General features: G+C 47.3%; 1 protein-coding gene across 6 annotated transcripts in view; it reads left to right on the top strand.

The window, feature by feature from the left end:
• LOC113931545 (guanine nucleotide-binding protein-like 3-like protein) overlaps positions 1 to 14,104 on the top strand; it is a 100,809-nt gene extending 86,705 nt beyond the window's left edge. For all 6 annotated transcript variants that reach the window (XM_027609634.1, XM_027609636.1, XM_027609633.1 and 3 more), the window contains 9 exons: positions 103 to 206; positions 1,934 to 2,078; positions 5,287 to 5,374; positions 5,904 to 6,078; positions 6,165 to 6,307; positions 6,627 to 6,763; positions 8,789 to 8,916; positions 11,974 to 12,193; positions 13,759 to 14,104. In XM_027609634.1, the coding sequence (XP_027465435.1) occupies positions 103 to 206; positions 1,934 to 2,078; positions 5,287 to 5,374; positions 5,904 to 6,078; positions 6,165 to 6,307; positions 6,627 to 6,763; positions 8,789 to 8,916; positions 11,974 to 12,193; positions 13,759 to 13,841 (1,223 nt within the window). In that variant the 3' untranslated portion in view covers positions 13,842 to 14,104. The remainder of the gene's footprint in view (positions 1 to 102; positions 207 to 1,933; positions 2,079 to 5,286; positions 5,375 to 5,903; positions 6,079 to 6,164; positions 6,308 to 6,626; positions 6,764 to 8,788; positions 8,917 to 11,973; positions 12,194 to 13,758) is intronic.
• The last annotated feature ends 1,552 nt before the right edge of the window (positions 14,105 to 15,656 follow it).

The raw sequence follows: 15,656 nt of genomic DNA, 5'->3' as shown, positions 1-15,656 counted from the left end.
CAGGAGGTGGGCCTAGCCTTGGGTGTGGGTGGATATATCTTTAGAGTGAGCCACTGAAGTGATGTTCTCCTTATAAGTCCTACCTATTTCTATTTTCCCCAGACCTGGTCCCCAAAGAGGTTGTGGAGAAGTGGCTGGATTACCTTCGGAATGAGCTGCCGACCGTGGCTTTCAAGGCCAGCACACAGCATCAGGTCAAAAACCTGGTAAGCTGGGGCCAGGGTTAGAGGATCATGACTTGGACTGGGGCCTCCAGCCCTTTGGTAATTGAACTGGGCTTTCAACTTTGAGCTTTTTGCCTTACTAGATGACCTTTTAATATTTGTTTCACTTCTTCCTATATTTTAGCTTTTGGGGAAAGTTTTTTTTTTTTTTTTTTCTTTCTCAGATGTAAGGGTAATACATACTGTCCATAGAAAATTTGGAAAATATAGTTAACTATTTGTTAGCTTTTAAAAACATATGTCTTCATTTTTCTCCTTAACACAAATCACACTATTTTCTAATTGTATCATTAACACAAATACATTTTAGTTGTAAAACATTAAAGTGTTACAGAAACATTGGTTGCTTCTGAGGAGAGAAACTGGGTTCTAGGGGATATTTTTTCAATTTTGCACTAGGTGTAGAACTTATTATTTATGAAAAATAAAGTAGAAAAAAAAAAGCAATTATAGACAGCTTAAATATCCTTTACCAGTACCCTTAATTCTAGGCTCCTTTATCCATACCCAGATGTAACCAACATTGTTAGCTTGGTGTGTGTCCTTTCAGATATTTTTCTGTGCTTTATACATATGTAGATGTATATAGAGAGAGAAGGAAGTGTTTGGGAGTGTCCTATGTGTCATCCTGGGGCTTGCTTTTTTTTCCCGTGGCAATTTTTTTTATAGAGATGTACTTTTTTGATGCTAAATAAAATTAGTTTCCAATTTTTAATCATTATAAGCAGTACTTTAGCACATACCCTTGCATATGTTATCTTGGCTGGTGGGCGAGCGCTTATATAGGTTGGATACTGAGGGGTGGAGTGGGTATGTATTTTACATTTTCCTAGACACTGACAAATTGCCTCCCTTCCAGTGGCTGTACCAATTTATCTTCCTACCCCTGGGGTAGATGAATGTGTGAGAGGGCTTATTTCCCTACACCCTTTCCAACACTTGCTATCGTTAAACATTTTAATCTTTACTCATTTGGGGAAACCTGATACCTCATTTATATAATTTTTGGCCTTCTCGATGGCAAAAATGTGGTGAGCATCCTTTTCTAACAGCTCTCTTTCATTTGTATTCCACTTTAAGGATGTATTTCCTTAACCTATTTCTTACTGATGGATATTTAGCTTAATTCCTAATTTGCAGTGCTGTGGTGGGTAAGTAAGGAGAGAGGAAGAGGTGGAAGGGCATTCTGGGCTGAGGAGGTGGCATCAGGAGTAAGGAGATGGAAGCTGGAGTGGCCTTGTCTTGTGTGAGGAATTAAGGGAAGGTAGGCTATGGGCCAGGCGCGGTCTTCCCACCACAGGTAGGGAGAGCAGTGTCCCCATTTTGTGGATGAGGGCACTGAAACCCAGAGAAGGGAAGCAGGATTTGATGCCCACACACCTGTGAGAGGCAGAGCTGGAACTCAAACCTGGCCTGACTAGAAGCTGGGGTGCCATCCTTTCCCTGCTGAGGGAGGCAAGAGATACGTGTGTCTAGAGAGAGGCAGGGACAGAGAAGACTGAAGACGCAATGACAGTGGAAAAACAAGCCTTGTGCAAGCAGGGAAATGGCGGGTATTCAGGGCCTTCATGAGAAGCCCTCTGCTTCAGCCTTGGGGAGCTCGGTGATCACAGGGAGGTGGCCCTGAAAGTTTCATTGAAAGTTGGAAATCTGGACTCAGACTGTATTTCCCACCTGATGCCTCTTCTGTAATACCCCTCGGTTTCCAGAATCGTTGCACTGTACCAGTGGATCAGGCCTCCGAGTCACTGCTGAAAAGCAAAGCCTGCTTTGGAGCTGAAAACCTCATGAGGGTTTTGGGGAACTATTGCCGCCTTGGCGAAGTGCGCACTCATATCCGTGTGGGTGTTGTGGGTAAGACCTGTGGGGAGGCCATGGGGCCCAGGCTCATTCTTTGGGCAGGGGTTTCACTGGGCAAAGGATTCTGGGAGCTTTGTGTTACCCCTCTGAGGAAGAGAGGAGCAGTTCAGAAACGGTTTTGTGACTTGTGATACATATTGGTGGACATAGGAAGGCATACTGGGAATCACCACCATGCATTGAGTATTAGAACCGTGGATCAAATACACAGGGTTGTGCTTGGATTTGGTGCCATCTCATCCTACCAGAGCTGTGGGTGGTGGGGGGGAGGAGTGAACATATCTCTGACAGATAAGGACACTGAGGCCCAGAGAAGTGAAAGGGACTTGTGGGGATCAGCCCTGTGTGAGACAAGGTAGAGCTGGTACTCAAACCTGGGCCTGTCTGGAACCCAGGGCACTGAGGGAAGGATGATAGGGGAAAGAAGAGGGAAATTGAGAGAAGCAGAGATAGACTGTCAGGGAGATGAAGTGAAGCCAAAAGAGAAAGACATTGGGAGAGAGCTGGACACTGAGAAAAAGGGAGAGATATACAGACCTGAATAGACATAGAAAAAGAACTGGGAAATGATGGGATTGGTGGGGAGTGGAAAGGAAGGGTGGATTTAAATGACAGAGGCATGCCGAGAGAGGGAGATAACGATCAGAAAAAGATACCAGAAGGACTATAGAAGACCTGCAGAGAGACATAAGAGAGCTAGATACTTTATGCCTGTAGAGAGGCAGACATGCATACCAAAGAAACAATGAGAAAGGGACACCTGGGGGCTCAGTCAGTTAAGCGTCTGCCTCTGGCTCAGGTCGTGATCCTAGGACCCCCCCCCCCCCCCCCCCCCCCCCCCCGCATTGGGCTCCTTGCTCAGCAGAGAGCCTGCTTCTTCCTCTGCCTGCCCCTCCCCCTGCTTGTGCTTGTGCTCTTTCGCTCTCTCTCTGACAAATAAAATCTTTAAAAAACAAAACAATGAGAGGGACAGGCAGACACAGATAGACAGATTCAGAGAGAGGTACATATGGAAGGAACCGGGACAAAGAGTTAGACATAGAGGAACACACACACACACAGTCCTGGAACACATGCAGATCCACAAATACATGTACAGATCCACACTTGTGCAGACATGTCCAGACCCAGAGGCAACACACATGTAGACCCAGGTCCTTCCCACATACTCGCCCCAACTCTGCTCACAAGCGAATAGAGGCACAGAGAGACACATGTGCCCAGATACACTGGACCCTTGGACCCAGTCACTTCCCCAGAGTCACAGAGGGAGACAAATACACAAACATGTCTATGATGAGATAGATACATGTTCGTAGAGAAATAGAGACAGAGGGAAGGCTAGGGATATACAGACATAGACAGAAGAAAGCACAATGAAACAGTACAGAGAAGCATACAGAGACGGGCCCATGGAGAGAAGAAACACCGAAAGACACTGAGAGAAGTTGTCATCGAGGGAATTGAAAAGAGGGGCAGGATAAAAAAAAATGAAATCTTGCCATTTGCAACAACATGGATAGAACTAGAGGTCCTGGTGTAAAATTCACCTGGTGGGGGGTGGGAGAGCCCTCTCCAGATGTCAGTCTCTGAGCAGCTGTCTGCCTGTGGTACATGTTTTCTGTTCAAGCATCTGTGAACACCTCTAGGCCTGTGGATGTCTTTGTGTGCTACCCCCTCACCAGGTCTCTTGTTCTCATCATTCGCCTTCTCTGTGTGCCAGAATTTATGCACAGACTGCTCTCTCATTCTTTTTTAAGATTTTATTTATTTGAGAGAGAGAACAAGAGAGAGCATTAGCGGGAGGGGGAGGGGCACTGAGTAAAATAAGTCCATCAGAGAAAGACAAGTATCCATATGATCTCACGGATATGAGGAATTTGAGAAACAAGACAGGATCATAGGGGAAGAAAGGAAAAAAAACCGAAGAAATCAGGGAGAAAAACCATAAGAGACTCTTAATCATAGGAAACAAACTGAGGGCTGCTGGAGTGGAGGGGTGTGGGGGGATGCGATAACTGGTGATGGACATTAAGGAGGGCACAGGATGTAATGACCACTGGGTATTACATAACACTGATGAATCACTGAGCTCCACCTCTGAAACTAATAATACATTATATGTTAATTAATTGAATTTAAACTTAAAAAAGCAAAAACCAAAAAGAGGGGCAGAATTGGTGGGGTGGGGAGAATCAGAAATGACAGTGGCCAGAATGAGAGACAAAGAGACAGACCAGCAGAGTAAGGTGCTTAGGTAGAGCTACACAGAGAAAGAAAAATATGTTAGAGAAAAAGACTGAGCGGGAGAAAGTAAACATGGAAAAAGTAATATTTAGAATGAGAACAACCAAGAGATATGGATGTGCATGTGTGTACACACACACTGATGTACAGAGACTTCCACACATGAGGGGTACACACACATAGGTACATCCATAAGGGAGGTGTCTGGGGGCGCCTGGGTGGCTCAGTGGATTAAACTTCTGCATTAGGCTCAGGTCATGATCCCAGTGGGATCGAGCCCCATATCGGGCTCCCTGCTCAGTGGGGAGTCTGCCTCTCCCTCTGCCCCTCCCCCTCCTACTAATGCTCTCTCTTGTTCTCTCTCTCAAATAAATAAAATCTTAAGAGAATGAGAGAGTGGTCTGTGCATAAATTCTGGCACACAGAGAAGGAGAATGATGAGAACAAGAGACCTGGTGAGGGGGTAGCACACAAAGACATCCACAGGCCTAGAGGTGCTCACAGATGCTTGAACAGAAAACATGCACCACAGGCAGACAGCTGCTCAGAGAGACTGACATCTGGAGAGGGCTCTCCCACCCCCCACTAGGTGAATTTCACACCAGGACAGATGGTTCTCTGTTTCACAGACATTTCCTGATGTCTGCCCTCTGTTGGATCGTGTTACAGAGGCCTTGCATTGAGCACCTTTCCCAGGCTGGTTGTAGGTGGAAGGTGAGTGTCCTATCTAGAGAGAGGGACATGTCTACCCAGTATGCTCACAAATGGAGGAAAGGGGTAGGTAGGCCATGTTGAGGCTTGGTCAGGGCCTGGGATGGGAAGGCAGGAGGCCAGGCTCTGTTTTTGGCTTCTTCATAGCTCGGTCATTGTCCCCTCCTGGGCCACCCACATACAGGCCAGCCCAAATGTTCCTGAGGGCCCTTCCTGCCCTGAGCCATCTGCCGCCCCTTTATAGGTCTTCCTAATGTTGGGAAGAGCAGCCTGATCAATAGCCTGAAGCGCAGCCGTGCATGCAGTGTGGGAGCCGTTCCTGGTGTCACCAAGTAAGCACCTGCCTGCTTCCCCACTCCACAGCTCCTTGACCTTCCCATTCCCCCATCTCTCATGACTTCAGCCCCTGCCCTTTTCCTTATCTTGGCCCAGCCTCTGATTCTTCCCTGGGCACTCTCACTAACAGTTCTCATTTACCTGGTACGCCATAGGTGCGGGCCAGGCACTGAGCTGGGTGGTTTCCCCCTTAGCTTCTTCAAGTCTCTTAGCAGCCATGCAAGGTTGGGCTACAGATAAGCAACTCCACTTTGTAGATGAAGCAGTGGAGGCTCAGAGAATCAGAAGCTTGCCCACAGCCCTGCAGCTCAGTCCCCAGTGGCAGAATTAGACTAGTATTAGTAGACTAGAATTAGTCCCAGGTCTGTAGGCCCCAGAGCCCCCAGCCCCACATCTCTCCCATCTTCATCTGTATGCTGTCTGTCCCTCACCCCTCTCCCAGCTGTGTCCCTGGGGCCTGGGGGATACTAGATACATCCCAGCTTATCAGTGTCCTGCATTCTCTTACCTCCTTTCCTGTCCTAGGTTCATGCAGGAGGTCTATCTGGACAAGTTCATCAGGCTGCTGGATGCCCCAGGCATTGTCCCAGGACCGAACTCAGAGGTGGGCACCATCCTGCGCAACTGCATCCACGTGCAGAAGTTGGCAGACCCCGTGACCCCGGTAGAGACCATCCTGCAACGCTGTAACCTGGAGGAGGTACAGAAGGTTCTTGCTCATGCCCTGCCCCACTCCAAGCGCCCTTCATTTTTCCTCATGATTTCTTTTCTTTCTCTCTTCGCCAGATTTCCAACTATTATGGCATCTCTGGGTTCCAGACCACTGAGCACTTTCTGACTGCGGTGGCTCACCGCTTGGGGAAGAAGAAGAAAGGAGGCATATACAGTCAGGAGCAGGCAGCCAAAGCTGTTCTGGCTGACTGGGTGAGGTGAGGAGAGGGCTAGGGGTGAGGGTGCACCTGCCGAGAGTCAGACTCCACAAAGGGGGGTGCATCTGTGTTTATTGCAGCGGTGGGGCAGCCTGGCAGCCTGTTTCCTAGGGTAGGGGAAGGCCAAGGCACCAGGTCATGTCCCCATCAGGAATTTATGGCCAGTGACTATCCAGCAACTCAACTTCTTGTTGTTCGGAAGCTACTGTGGGTTTTCTTGTTGTTCCTCATTTTTTCTGACTTGGGAACTCATCCTCTCTTCGATTGGTCATTCGCTCTCTTAATGACATCACCAGTTTCCTCCCATTTCCCGATGCAGTGGGAAGATCAGCTTCTATACACTCCCACCTGCCACCCACACTCTGCCTGCCCATCTCAGTGCTGAGATCATTAAGGAGATGACCGAAGTCTTTGATATTGAGGATACCGAGCAGGCCAATGAAGACACCATGGAATGTAAGTAGGGGCGAGTGGACTGGCCTGCCTGGTACTTTGTCTTGCCCTGGGTGGGAGCCACACAGACCCAACAACAAATCCCATGTTTGGGGCACCTGGGTGGCTCGGTTATTAAGCGTCTGCCTTCGGCTTGGGTCATGATCCCGGGGTTCTGGGATCGAGCCCCACGTTGGGCTCCCTGCTCTGCAGGAAGCCTGCTTCTCCCTCTCCCACTCCCCCTGCTTGTGTTCCCTTTCACGCTGTCTCTCTCTCTCTGTCAAATAAATAAATAAAATCTTAAAAAAAAAAATCCCATGGTTGATCTTCCCCTGCCCTGGCCCTACTCTGGCTTTGGGAACATTATTTAACCAGCTCTAAGCTTAATGTTTTCTCCCACAAGGCAGAGAATTCTAATCTGGGCCTTGGGGGTGGTTGTGGGCTCTTGGTAGATAGGAAAAAAAGTCAGCAAAGTACTGTGTACACAGTGAGTTGCTCAGGAAATAATGAGGGTCCTTTCCCCATCTCTTGGGACCTGGAGTGGACTAAGACACTCCTCTCCAAAACCCCTTCCCTCGTGTTGCCCTAGGCTTTGCCTCAGCTACTGCATGTCTGTTCCTAGATTTTTGTTCTCACCCCCACTGGCAGGGAGGCATCTGAGTCACAGAAAGCTGGTATTTCCTGAACGATGCATGGTCAGTGGCAGGCAGAGGTGGCATTTAAAGCAACTCTTCTGCCCTCTAGTCTGAGACCATCCCAGCTTGGAGTAGCTAAGTGGTTAAAAGAATGGACTGCCTGGAGTCAAATTCAAGTTTTGTTTCTTGTTAGCTCTGTGATTAAGTTACTTCATTTCTCCATGTCTCAGTGGCATCCTCTGTAAAATGGGGACAGTAGCACTCACCCAATAAGATGGTCATGAAGACTTATTTAATATGTAAAAACACAGCAGTGCTGGCTTAGAGTACATGCTTGGTGAATATTAGTTGTTACTAAGATGATCATTTGCTGCAGTACAGAGGTGTGGCTTTGAGAAATTCCTGTGGGAAATTTGTTCTCTTTAGGTACTACCATCTGCAACCTTGGCTTACGGCTCCTTCCTTCTCTACCCCACCTCGGAGAGGTGCCTGGTGCTCTCTGGGCCTGTCTGTGGACACTCGGGCAGTGGAAAAAGCCCTGGCTGGCCTGGCTTCTGGTTTCTCTGTTTCTCTTGAGGGCCACTAGCTTTCCTTCTCTGGGTCTTTTAGTGTCCTTAGATTATAGATGAGGACAAGAGGACTTGCCTGCTTCAGAGTTTATTCCCCAGGTGGCTTCTGGCAAGTCAGTTCGCTTTCTGAACTTTACCTCCCTCTTCTACCAAGTGGGTAGTTGGGAGGAATTTGAGGTCACGTTCCTATGATGATGCTTGACCCTGGCTGCATGTGAGGGCAAGAGGGGCTCCATCACTGAGAATGGGCTTTGGCAAAAGATTGAGGTCTGGGAAATTGAGGAGAGGGAGAGGTTAATGGTGAGAATTTCCTAGGGGAGTTGGCTCTAGTGTTGTATCTTGAAGAGTGAGTAGGAATTAGAGGAAGGGGATGGTAGCAAAGTTTAGAAGCAGGCGGGAGGATAGCATGGGCCCAGGGCAATGGGTGCATTAATGGTTTGCAGTGGAGGCCAACTCCAGGCAAGGGGACAGAAGGAAGGGGAGAGAGGCCTGGTCCCGGGGAAGGAAACCCAGTGGCTGCCATTTACTGAGCAGTATTTCAGGCCAGTGCATTTCAGGTGTCCTCTGCTGTGACAGCAGCCCCATGTCATAGGCTTGTGGTATTCTCATTTTCTAGATGAAGAAGCTGAGGCTCCAAGACCAGCTCCCAGCAGGCGAATGCCCTACTGCAAAACCCATGCCTTTAATCCTTTGTCATGTGGCCTCCCATCAGGAATGAAAGAGCCTTCCCTCCCCAACTCCCTTGGGCAGTGTCCACATATCCTTTCCACTGAGGCCTGAATGGGTGGGGGGGCTGGCAGCAGGGAGGAACTAGGGCCCTGACAGTGGTGTTGGTTGTGTTAAAGGCTTGGCTACCGGAGAAGCAGATGAACTGTTGGGTGACATGGACCCGCTCGAAATGGAGATCAAGTGGCTCCATTCTCCGATGATGAAAATAGCAGATGCCATGGAAAATAAAACCACTGTGTACAAGGTACCCATCCCCTTTCTTCATGGTAACCCTCTCTTCTACCCAGGGCTCTGGGGAGTGGTTGGTCCCTTCTATCTGGCTCCCACAAGGTCTGCCTATAATGGTGGGTAGATGTAGGTCATTCATTCACTCCTTGTGGGCGCCCTGGGCATCAGGTGGTGTGCATCCTTTACCAGGCAATGGCAGGTCCAGGGAGGAAGCATGCTGTCTCAAGCAGCTTTTCCAGCCTGGGTCCAGCCTAGAAAGCAGGTATCCATCCCCCTTTCAGCCACTCAGTTGTTCAAGTTGCAAACCTGGGTACCCCTGACTCTTCCCTCCAACTAGCATCCAGTATCCCAGACAGTCAGTCAGCAAGTCCTGTGGCTTCTCCCTCCCAAGTCTCTTGAGAAGCTATCAGCTTCTTTCGATTCCTATCATTTCTATAACTCTAGTTTAAGCTTCTCACCCTTTCTCACCTGGACATATGTCCCGTGGTTTCTAATGGCACAATCTGACCATGTCACCTCCCCTGTCATGGCTCCCCAGTACCTGCGTGATCAAGTCAATATGCCATGCTTATGATTCCTGGAGGCTTTTTCAGCTTCTACTGCCAGTGTCCCTATCTCTGCCCTTCAGGAGGTCACAGTTTAGTGGGTTTCACATATAGACCTCTGCACTGTTATGGGAGACACACAGACTAGGGGTGGGGACAGAGGTTGGGAAAGCATGGATCTGAGGGCCTTAACCTATACTACTTGTGGGTCAGGGAAGTCTTCCTGAAGGCCTTGATCCTTGCGCCCCTTCTTGGAGGCTGAGGAATTCTCTGTACGAGGCGGGCAGCAGCCCGTGGCTAGGAGCTCAGACAGTGCTTATGCTGAGGCCCAAGAGGAGAGAGAGTGGTGTTTTATGGGGAAATGTTAGTGGTGTGGGGTGGTTGGAATGAGAGATGAGGCAAGGAAGGATGAATCATCTGGAATTAGATCACAGCAGTCCTTGAGTTAGACCTTATACCATGGATATTAGGAAAACATTGAAAATCGGTTATTTTTTTCTGTCAAAGCATTTTCTATTTTTCCCCATTTTGTTTATTTAAAATATTTTTTATATTTTATATTTTTTATAAAAAAGATACCTTTTATTTATTTTTTGACTAGGTAGTATGTGTACGTGGTATAAAATTTAAAAGGTACTAAAGGGTATATAGTGAAAAGTAAGTTTCTCTCCTGCAGCTGTCTCCCAGCCACCTTGTCCCCTCTTTGGAGGCAGTCACTAGTAGCACACTTGAATGCCCTTTTCATAGCTATTCCATCTTAATGCACATGCATACGTACATATACACAGATAGATCCATTTTAATTCAAATAATAGCATGCTATTTGTATTCTGTGTTTTGCTTATTTCATTTAAAAATTCATCTTGTGATTGTTCCACATCATTACTTAAAGAGCCGTCCTTTATTTTTGATGGCTCCGTAATATCTGGAAGGGTTTCTTAAGGAAATGACATGGTTAGGTTTGTGTATTAGAACTGTCACTCTGGGAGCACCTGGGTGGCTCAGTCAATTAAGCATCTGCCTTTTGCTCAGGTCATGATCCTGGGGTCCTGGGATCAAGTCCCATATCGGGCTCCCTGCTCAGCAGGGAGCCTGCTTCTCCCTCTCCCTCTGTCCTTCTCCCCCTCCCCACGGACTCGTACTTGCTCTCTCTCTGTCTCTCAAATAAATAAATAAAACCTTTAAAAAAAAAGAACTGTCACTCTGGCAGCCAGAGTAAAAATCAGGTTAGAAAGAAAGGGACCAGGGTGGAGGCAGGGGGCCTAGGAAGTCAGTCTTATATTCTATAAGAGATGATGAGGCCTACAGTGTGGTAGTGACAGGAATTATGCCATTCTCATTCCCACATAGTTTTAAAGATTTCCCTTCTGCTTACAGGAAAACCAGTGTAGAGTTGTGTGCTTAAGGCCCATATGCCCCAATGAGCCCATAAGCCCCAGAACATACCATTTTTCCTTAGGGACCTACAGTAGTTCCCCGCTCTATGCTGCAGGTTCCAGACTCAGGTTCAGGGAACCTGAGCAGGGCCACTTCATTGTACAACTCTGGGAGATACCAGTTTTGTGTGCCGTATTGTGAATGGTGCCTCCTGCTGCAACCCCAGATGTATAGTTTGGTAGCCTTGCCTTTTCCCCACCATAGTGTAATGGGTAGTCATATATACATACAAGCCTTGCTGCTAGGGTTCTTATTTATTCCATTCTTTACTAGCTGTGTGACCTGAGGTGCTTTGTTTGTCATAGCATTGTTGGCAAGGATTAAATGAGTTAATATGTGCACATGCGCACGTGTGTACATATATATGTATACACACATGTATTTGTGTGTGCTTAGAATGGTACCTGGCACACAGTGAGCTTTCTGTCAATGTTAGCTTTTACTACCCACATGTACCCACGTGTACTCCAGCCAAACAGACACCCTTTTGGGTGCCCATCTATGTTCTGTGCTTTTCCATTGTTCATGGTCAGGAATGACCTTCCCATCAGTAGAAACGTATTGACCACCACCTTCCCCACAACCGCTGCTACTTACGCTGTGTCCTTCTGGTGGGCACTTAACACACTCTGACTTGGCCTGTGGTATGGGTTGGTTTTATCCTCTTTAGACCAGTTGCTTCTCAAAGATGGGACTGCATCTGATTCATTTTTCCAACATTTCCCCACATAGAGCTGGGCATAGAAGAGACGTCTGAAAATACTTGTTAAATTGAGTAAGATTTTGTAGGGTCACTTGAAAAAAGAATCATAATACCAATTGTCATTGATCAAGTAACTCTGCTTTTTTATTTTATTCTTGTAAAAGGCATGCAAGCTACCCATTGTCTACCCCATTTGACAGATGAGCCAACTACAGCTGAGAAATTAACTAAGCTTACCTTCTAGTTTGTGATGGAGCCAGACTCGGAGCTTAGTTCTGCGAGGCTCTAGGCTTCCTGTTCTTAACCAAACCTGTCCCTGTCTCTTCTGCAGAAGTCCTTGGCGGTACTCTGGGGGCCCAGACCTCACTGTTGTCCTTTCTCTCTCTAGATTGGAGATCTCACTGGGTATTGCACCAATCCGAACCGACATCAGATGGGGTGGGCTAAACGCAACGTGGACCACCGCCCCAGGAACAACAGCATGGTGGACGTCTGCCCTGTGGACCGCCGCCCAGTGCTGCAGAGGATCATGGAGACCGACCCCCTGCAGCAGGGCCAGGCTCTTGCATCTGCCCTGAAGAATAAGAAGAAGATGCAGAAGCGTACTGGTGGGGGCACCTGACCATACCCCTCTTCCCCATGCTCCAAAAAGCACCCACTTGGGCCCTGATTAGGAGCTTCTGAATGAGCATTTACATGTGTCCAGCACCAGGCTAACCCTGGTTAAGGGGCAGGGATGGGTTAGGAGGCTCACCTACTAGCACAGTGGTTCTCGAACTTAAGCTTGTTAGAATTGCCTGGCAGGCTTGTTAAAACACAGATTTCTGGGATTCACCCCCAGAGTTTCTGATTGAGTATGTTGGCCATAGGGCCCAAGAATTTGTGTTGCTAACTGGTTCCTGGTTGATGCTGATGTTGCTCTTCTGGGAACCACACTTGGAGAACCATTGGCCTAGTCTATGTGTCAAATAGCCACGATTTATTTCTTAGCTGCTTTCTATGTGTTTGGAAGCTTATAGGTTATATGTAATGTTTACTTTATCCATAGGCAATATACTCAAAATTCAAAAGGTACAAAGGGATATACAGTGAAATGTTTTTCTCCTTCCAGTCTCCTAGTCATCTAGGCCTCCTCACGGAGTGACCAGTTAATTTTTTCTATCTCATTCCTGAGATAGGTACACAGGCAAATATGGTACATAGATAGGTACATATGCAAATATGCGAACACTAGTCACCTGAACATAATTTTGCCACATCGTGTTTCCATTTAATGGCCGTTCACAAAAGAATTTCCTCCTTCATTTTAATGGTGGTTTGTTATGTGGTTGGCTGATTTAGGTCTTCATGCTATGCTAATCTTTACTAACTCATTGCAAGTCTTATCCCCATTTGGTAAGTGGGGAAACTGAGGCCCAGAGACATTAAATGACACACTCAAGGTAAAACAACTAGTATTTAATCGATCCAAAATGTAAACCTAGGATTGATTGACCCCATAAGCCCAATTCTTTGCTCTTGGCCTGGTTTCACTCTGAGTGCTGGGAATCCAGAGATGAATAACCCTTAAACTGCTGGTCCTATTATAAGGGAGTGAGGAGGAAATAAAACAGACATTGGCAACACAGAGTATTCACAGACACAGAAAGCAGAGTAAGGAAACCTAACTCAGCCTGGTGAACCTAACCCGGATGGTGGTGGGGTAGAGGTGATCGCTTCCTGGAGGAGATGATGTCTGAGGGGAATCCTGAAGAACAGCAGGGTATGGCTGGAGGATGGGAGGTGAGCATTCAGGCTTAAGGCCCCTACATCCATGCTGCCCTTTTGCTGTGAGAGCTTTGAGGGTACTGGCAGAGTGCTAAGCTCAACACAGTAAAAGAAAATTGCTGTTTGGATACTAGGAAGGGATAAAAATACTTGGAGCCCAGTGAGTCTGACACTCTGAGATAGAAGCTATATTGGGGTGATCATTTCACAGGTAGACAAATGGTTCTACCTGTGAGATTGCACACTGGCTGCCAACACCCCCCACCCAGTTGTTTTGTTTAGTGTTGGGGGTAAGTGAGTCGGTTTGGGAGTTTGATGTAGACCAAGGTAGATCTAGGCCAGCTCCTGCAGGCGTCCTCTTGGTGAGCCAGCCGCTAAGTGACTGCCTGTATTTCTCCATCTGCAGATAAACTCGCCAGCAAGTTGTCTGATTCCATGATGTCTGTCCTCGACCTCTCTGGCAACGCTGATGACAGTGCTGGTGACTGATCGACTAATCTCACCTTCTCCCCCCTGCCCCCCGTCCCTCCAAGCACCAGTTCCAGTGGGATGGGGGAATACAGATGAAATGGTGTGCTTCTCCCTGAAGTACCAGCATATTAAAAGAACTCTTCACCCACCGTGCCCCTTTTCACTCTCCCCTCCATTTTTCCAAAAAAAAAGAGTCCCAAGTTGCTGGAACTAGCAAACCCCATACCCTTTATTTAACCCCAACTCTGTTTTACAAGAGAAGTAAAATTACTGTCAGATCCCTGAGGCTAACAATTTATTCCTCATCCTGTAGGTTGGTCTGGTTGGAGGATAAACTCTCAAAACTGTCTTGAACAGCTAAAGGTACAAGGCGAGGCTGCTGGTAGACCTGGGGGTCCCTGGCAGGGTGATGATTTCTTTATCAGTCTGCAACAGATCTCAGTGGTAAGACGTTCCTGTGATGGGCTGTAGGCTATGCATCTTCCACCAAGTCTGCAGATCCTCACCTGGGTGGCAGTGATGGTAGGGGGAACAGTGATGAGCCTTGTCTCTGGAGGGGTCTGGGGCTGGGATAGAGGGAAGAAGAGAACATAAGCCTGGCTGGGTGCTGAAGTGTGGTAAGTGCCACCTTGTTTCCATGAAAGGAAAACAAGGTGCCTGTTAGTAGGGTGGCTAGATATGTTAGGGGCAAACCATATCTTGGGGCATTTCTAGGCACACTGGGTTGGAGGATCCCTTGAACTGAGGCACTCTGGCTGGGCCCCACCCTTCCATGACCACTTCCCATCTAGCACCAGTGTTTGAATTCCGTGATTCAAAAGGGTTATGGTACCATTTATTCACAGCCTGCATCCTCAAGGGAGCTGCTATATTGGAGGTGCCTTGGCTGATGTCATTATACTCCATTAAAATATAGTTAGCCACCCTGGGTGGGGGGCTACCCCATCAGACAAAGATAGTGTCAAGGGGCCCTCAGGAAGGGACTGGAGTAGATGGCAGCAGGAACATAATCTTCTTACTTTACCCGGGTTTGTTTGGGTTGTGCACATGACATCTGTCCCAGCAATCTACCTGAAACTGAACATATTTGAAGGGAGTGCCTGTTAGATCACTTCAGTCTTTTCCCCCTACCCCAAACTTCCACATCATCTTTGGACCCATAGCCACATCTTAGCCTTGCCTCATGCTGTCACCCCCTAATTTACCTATTCAAATTCTAAAAGCAGAACCAAATGATGGACTGGAGCAGTTGGCTGCAGGCTGATTGGCAGGGAAGTGCAGCCTACTGCATTCTGGGGCAGCCAAAGAAGAGAATTAAGTACTACTTGAGCACAAATTGCACCAAACCCTGAAAACCTGTTAGCTCCTTTAACCCTCAATACAGCTCCGCCAGTAAGGGATTAGTCTCCCCATATGAAAGATAAACAGGTTCAGGAAGCCGTTAGGACATACCCAAAACATATTAAATGTTGGTGCCAGGATTGGAACCCAGATGTGATAAAAGCTGTGTGCAGGTTCTTTCCTCTGCATTGTACTGTCTCCTTAACATTGATTAAGCACCCACTCTGTGCCAGCCTCTATTATCAAGCCCTTTAAATACATTCTGGTTTTACTTTTTTTAAAAAATTAGGGTCTTGCTAAAATTCCACTTCAAGTCCCTTTAGGTGGGGTCCAACTTATTTCACACTATCTTATCAAACTCTCCTGGTAGGTAAATGATGTTATAATGAAAAATTGGATACTAAGATAGGTAAGTCCATTTTACAGCTTATATGGCATTTCATAGTTGAACATTTAAAATGTTTTCTAGTGCTCCTAAGAGATACTGGTGAA

Source organism: Zalophus californianus, chromosome X (genome assembly GCF_009762305.2).
Source record: "Zalophus californianus isolate mZalCal1 chromosome X, mZalCal1.pri.v2, whole genome shotgun sequence".
Taxonomy (NCBI): Eukaryota; Metazoa; Chordata; class Mammalia; order Carnivora; family Otariidae; genus Zalophus; species Zalophus californianus.
The sequence above is the reverse complement of the archived record's forward strand: the minus strand, read 5'-3'. Positions and strand labels throughout refer to the sequence as shown.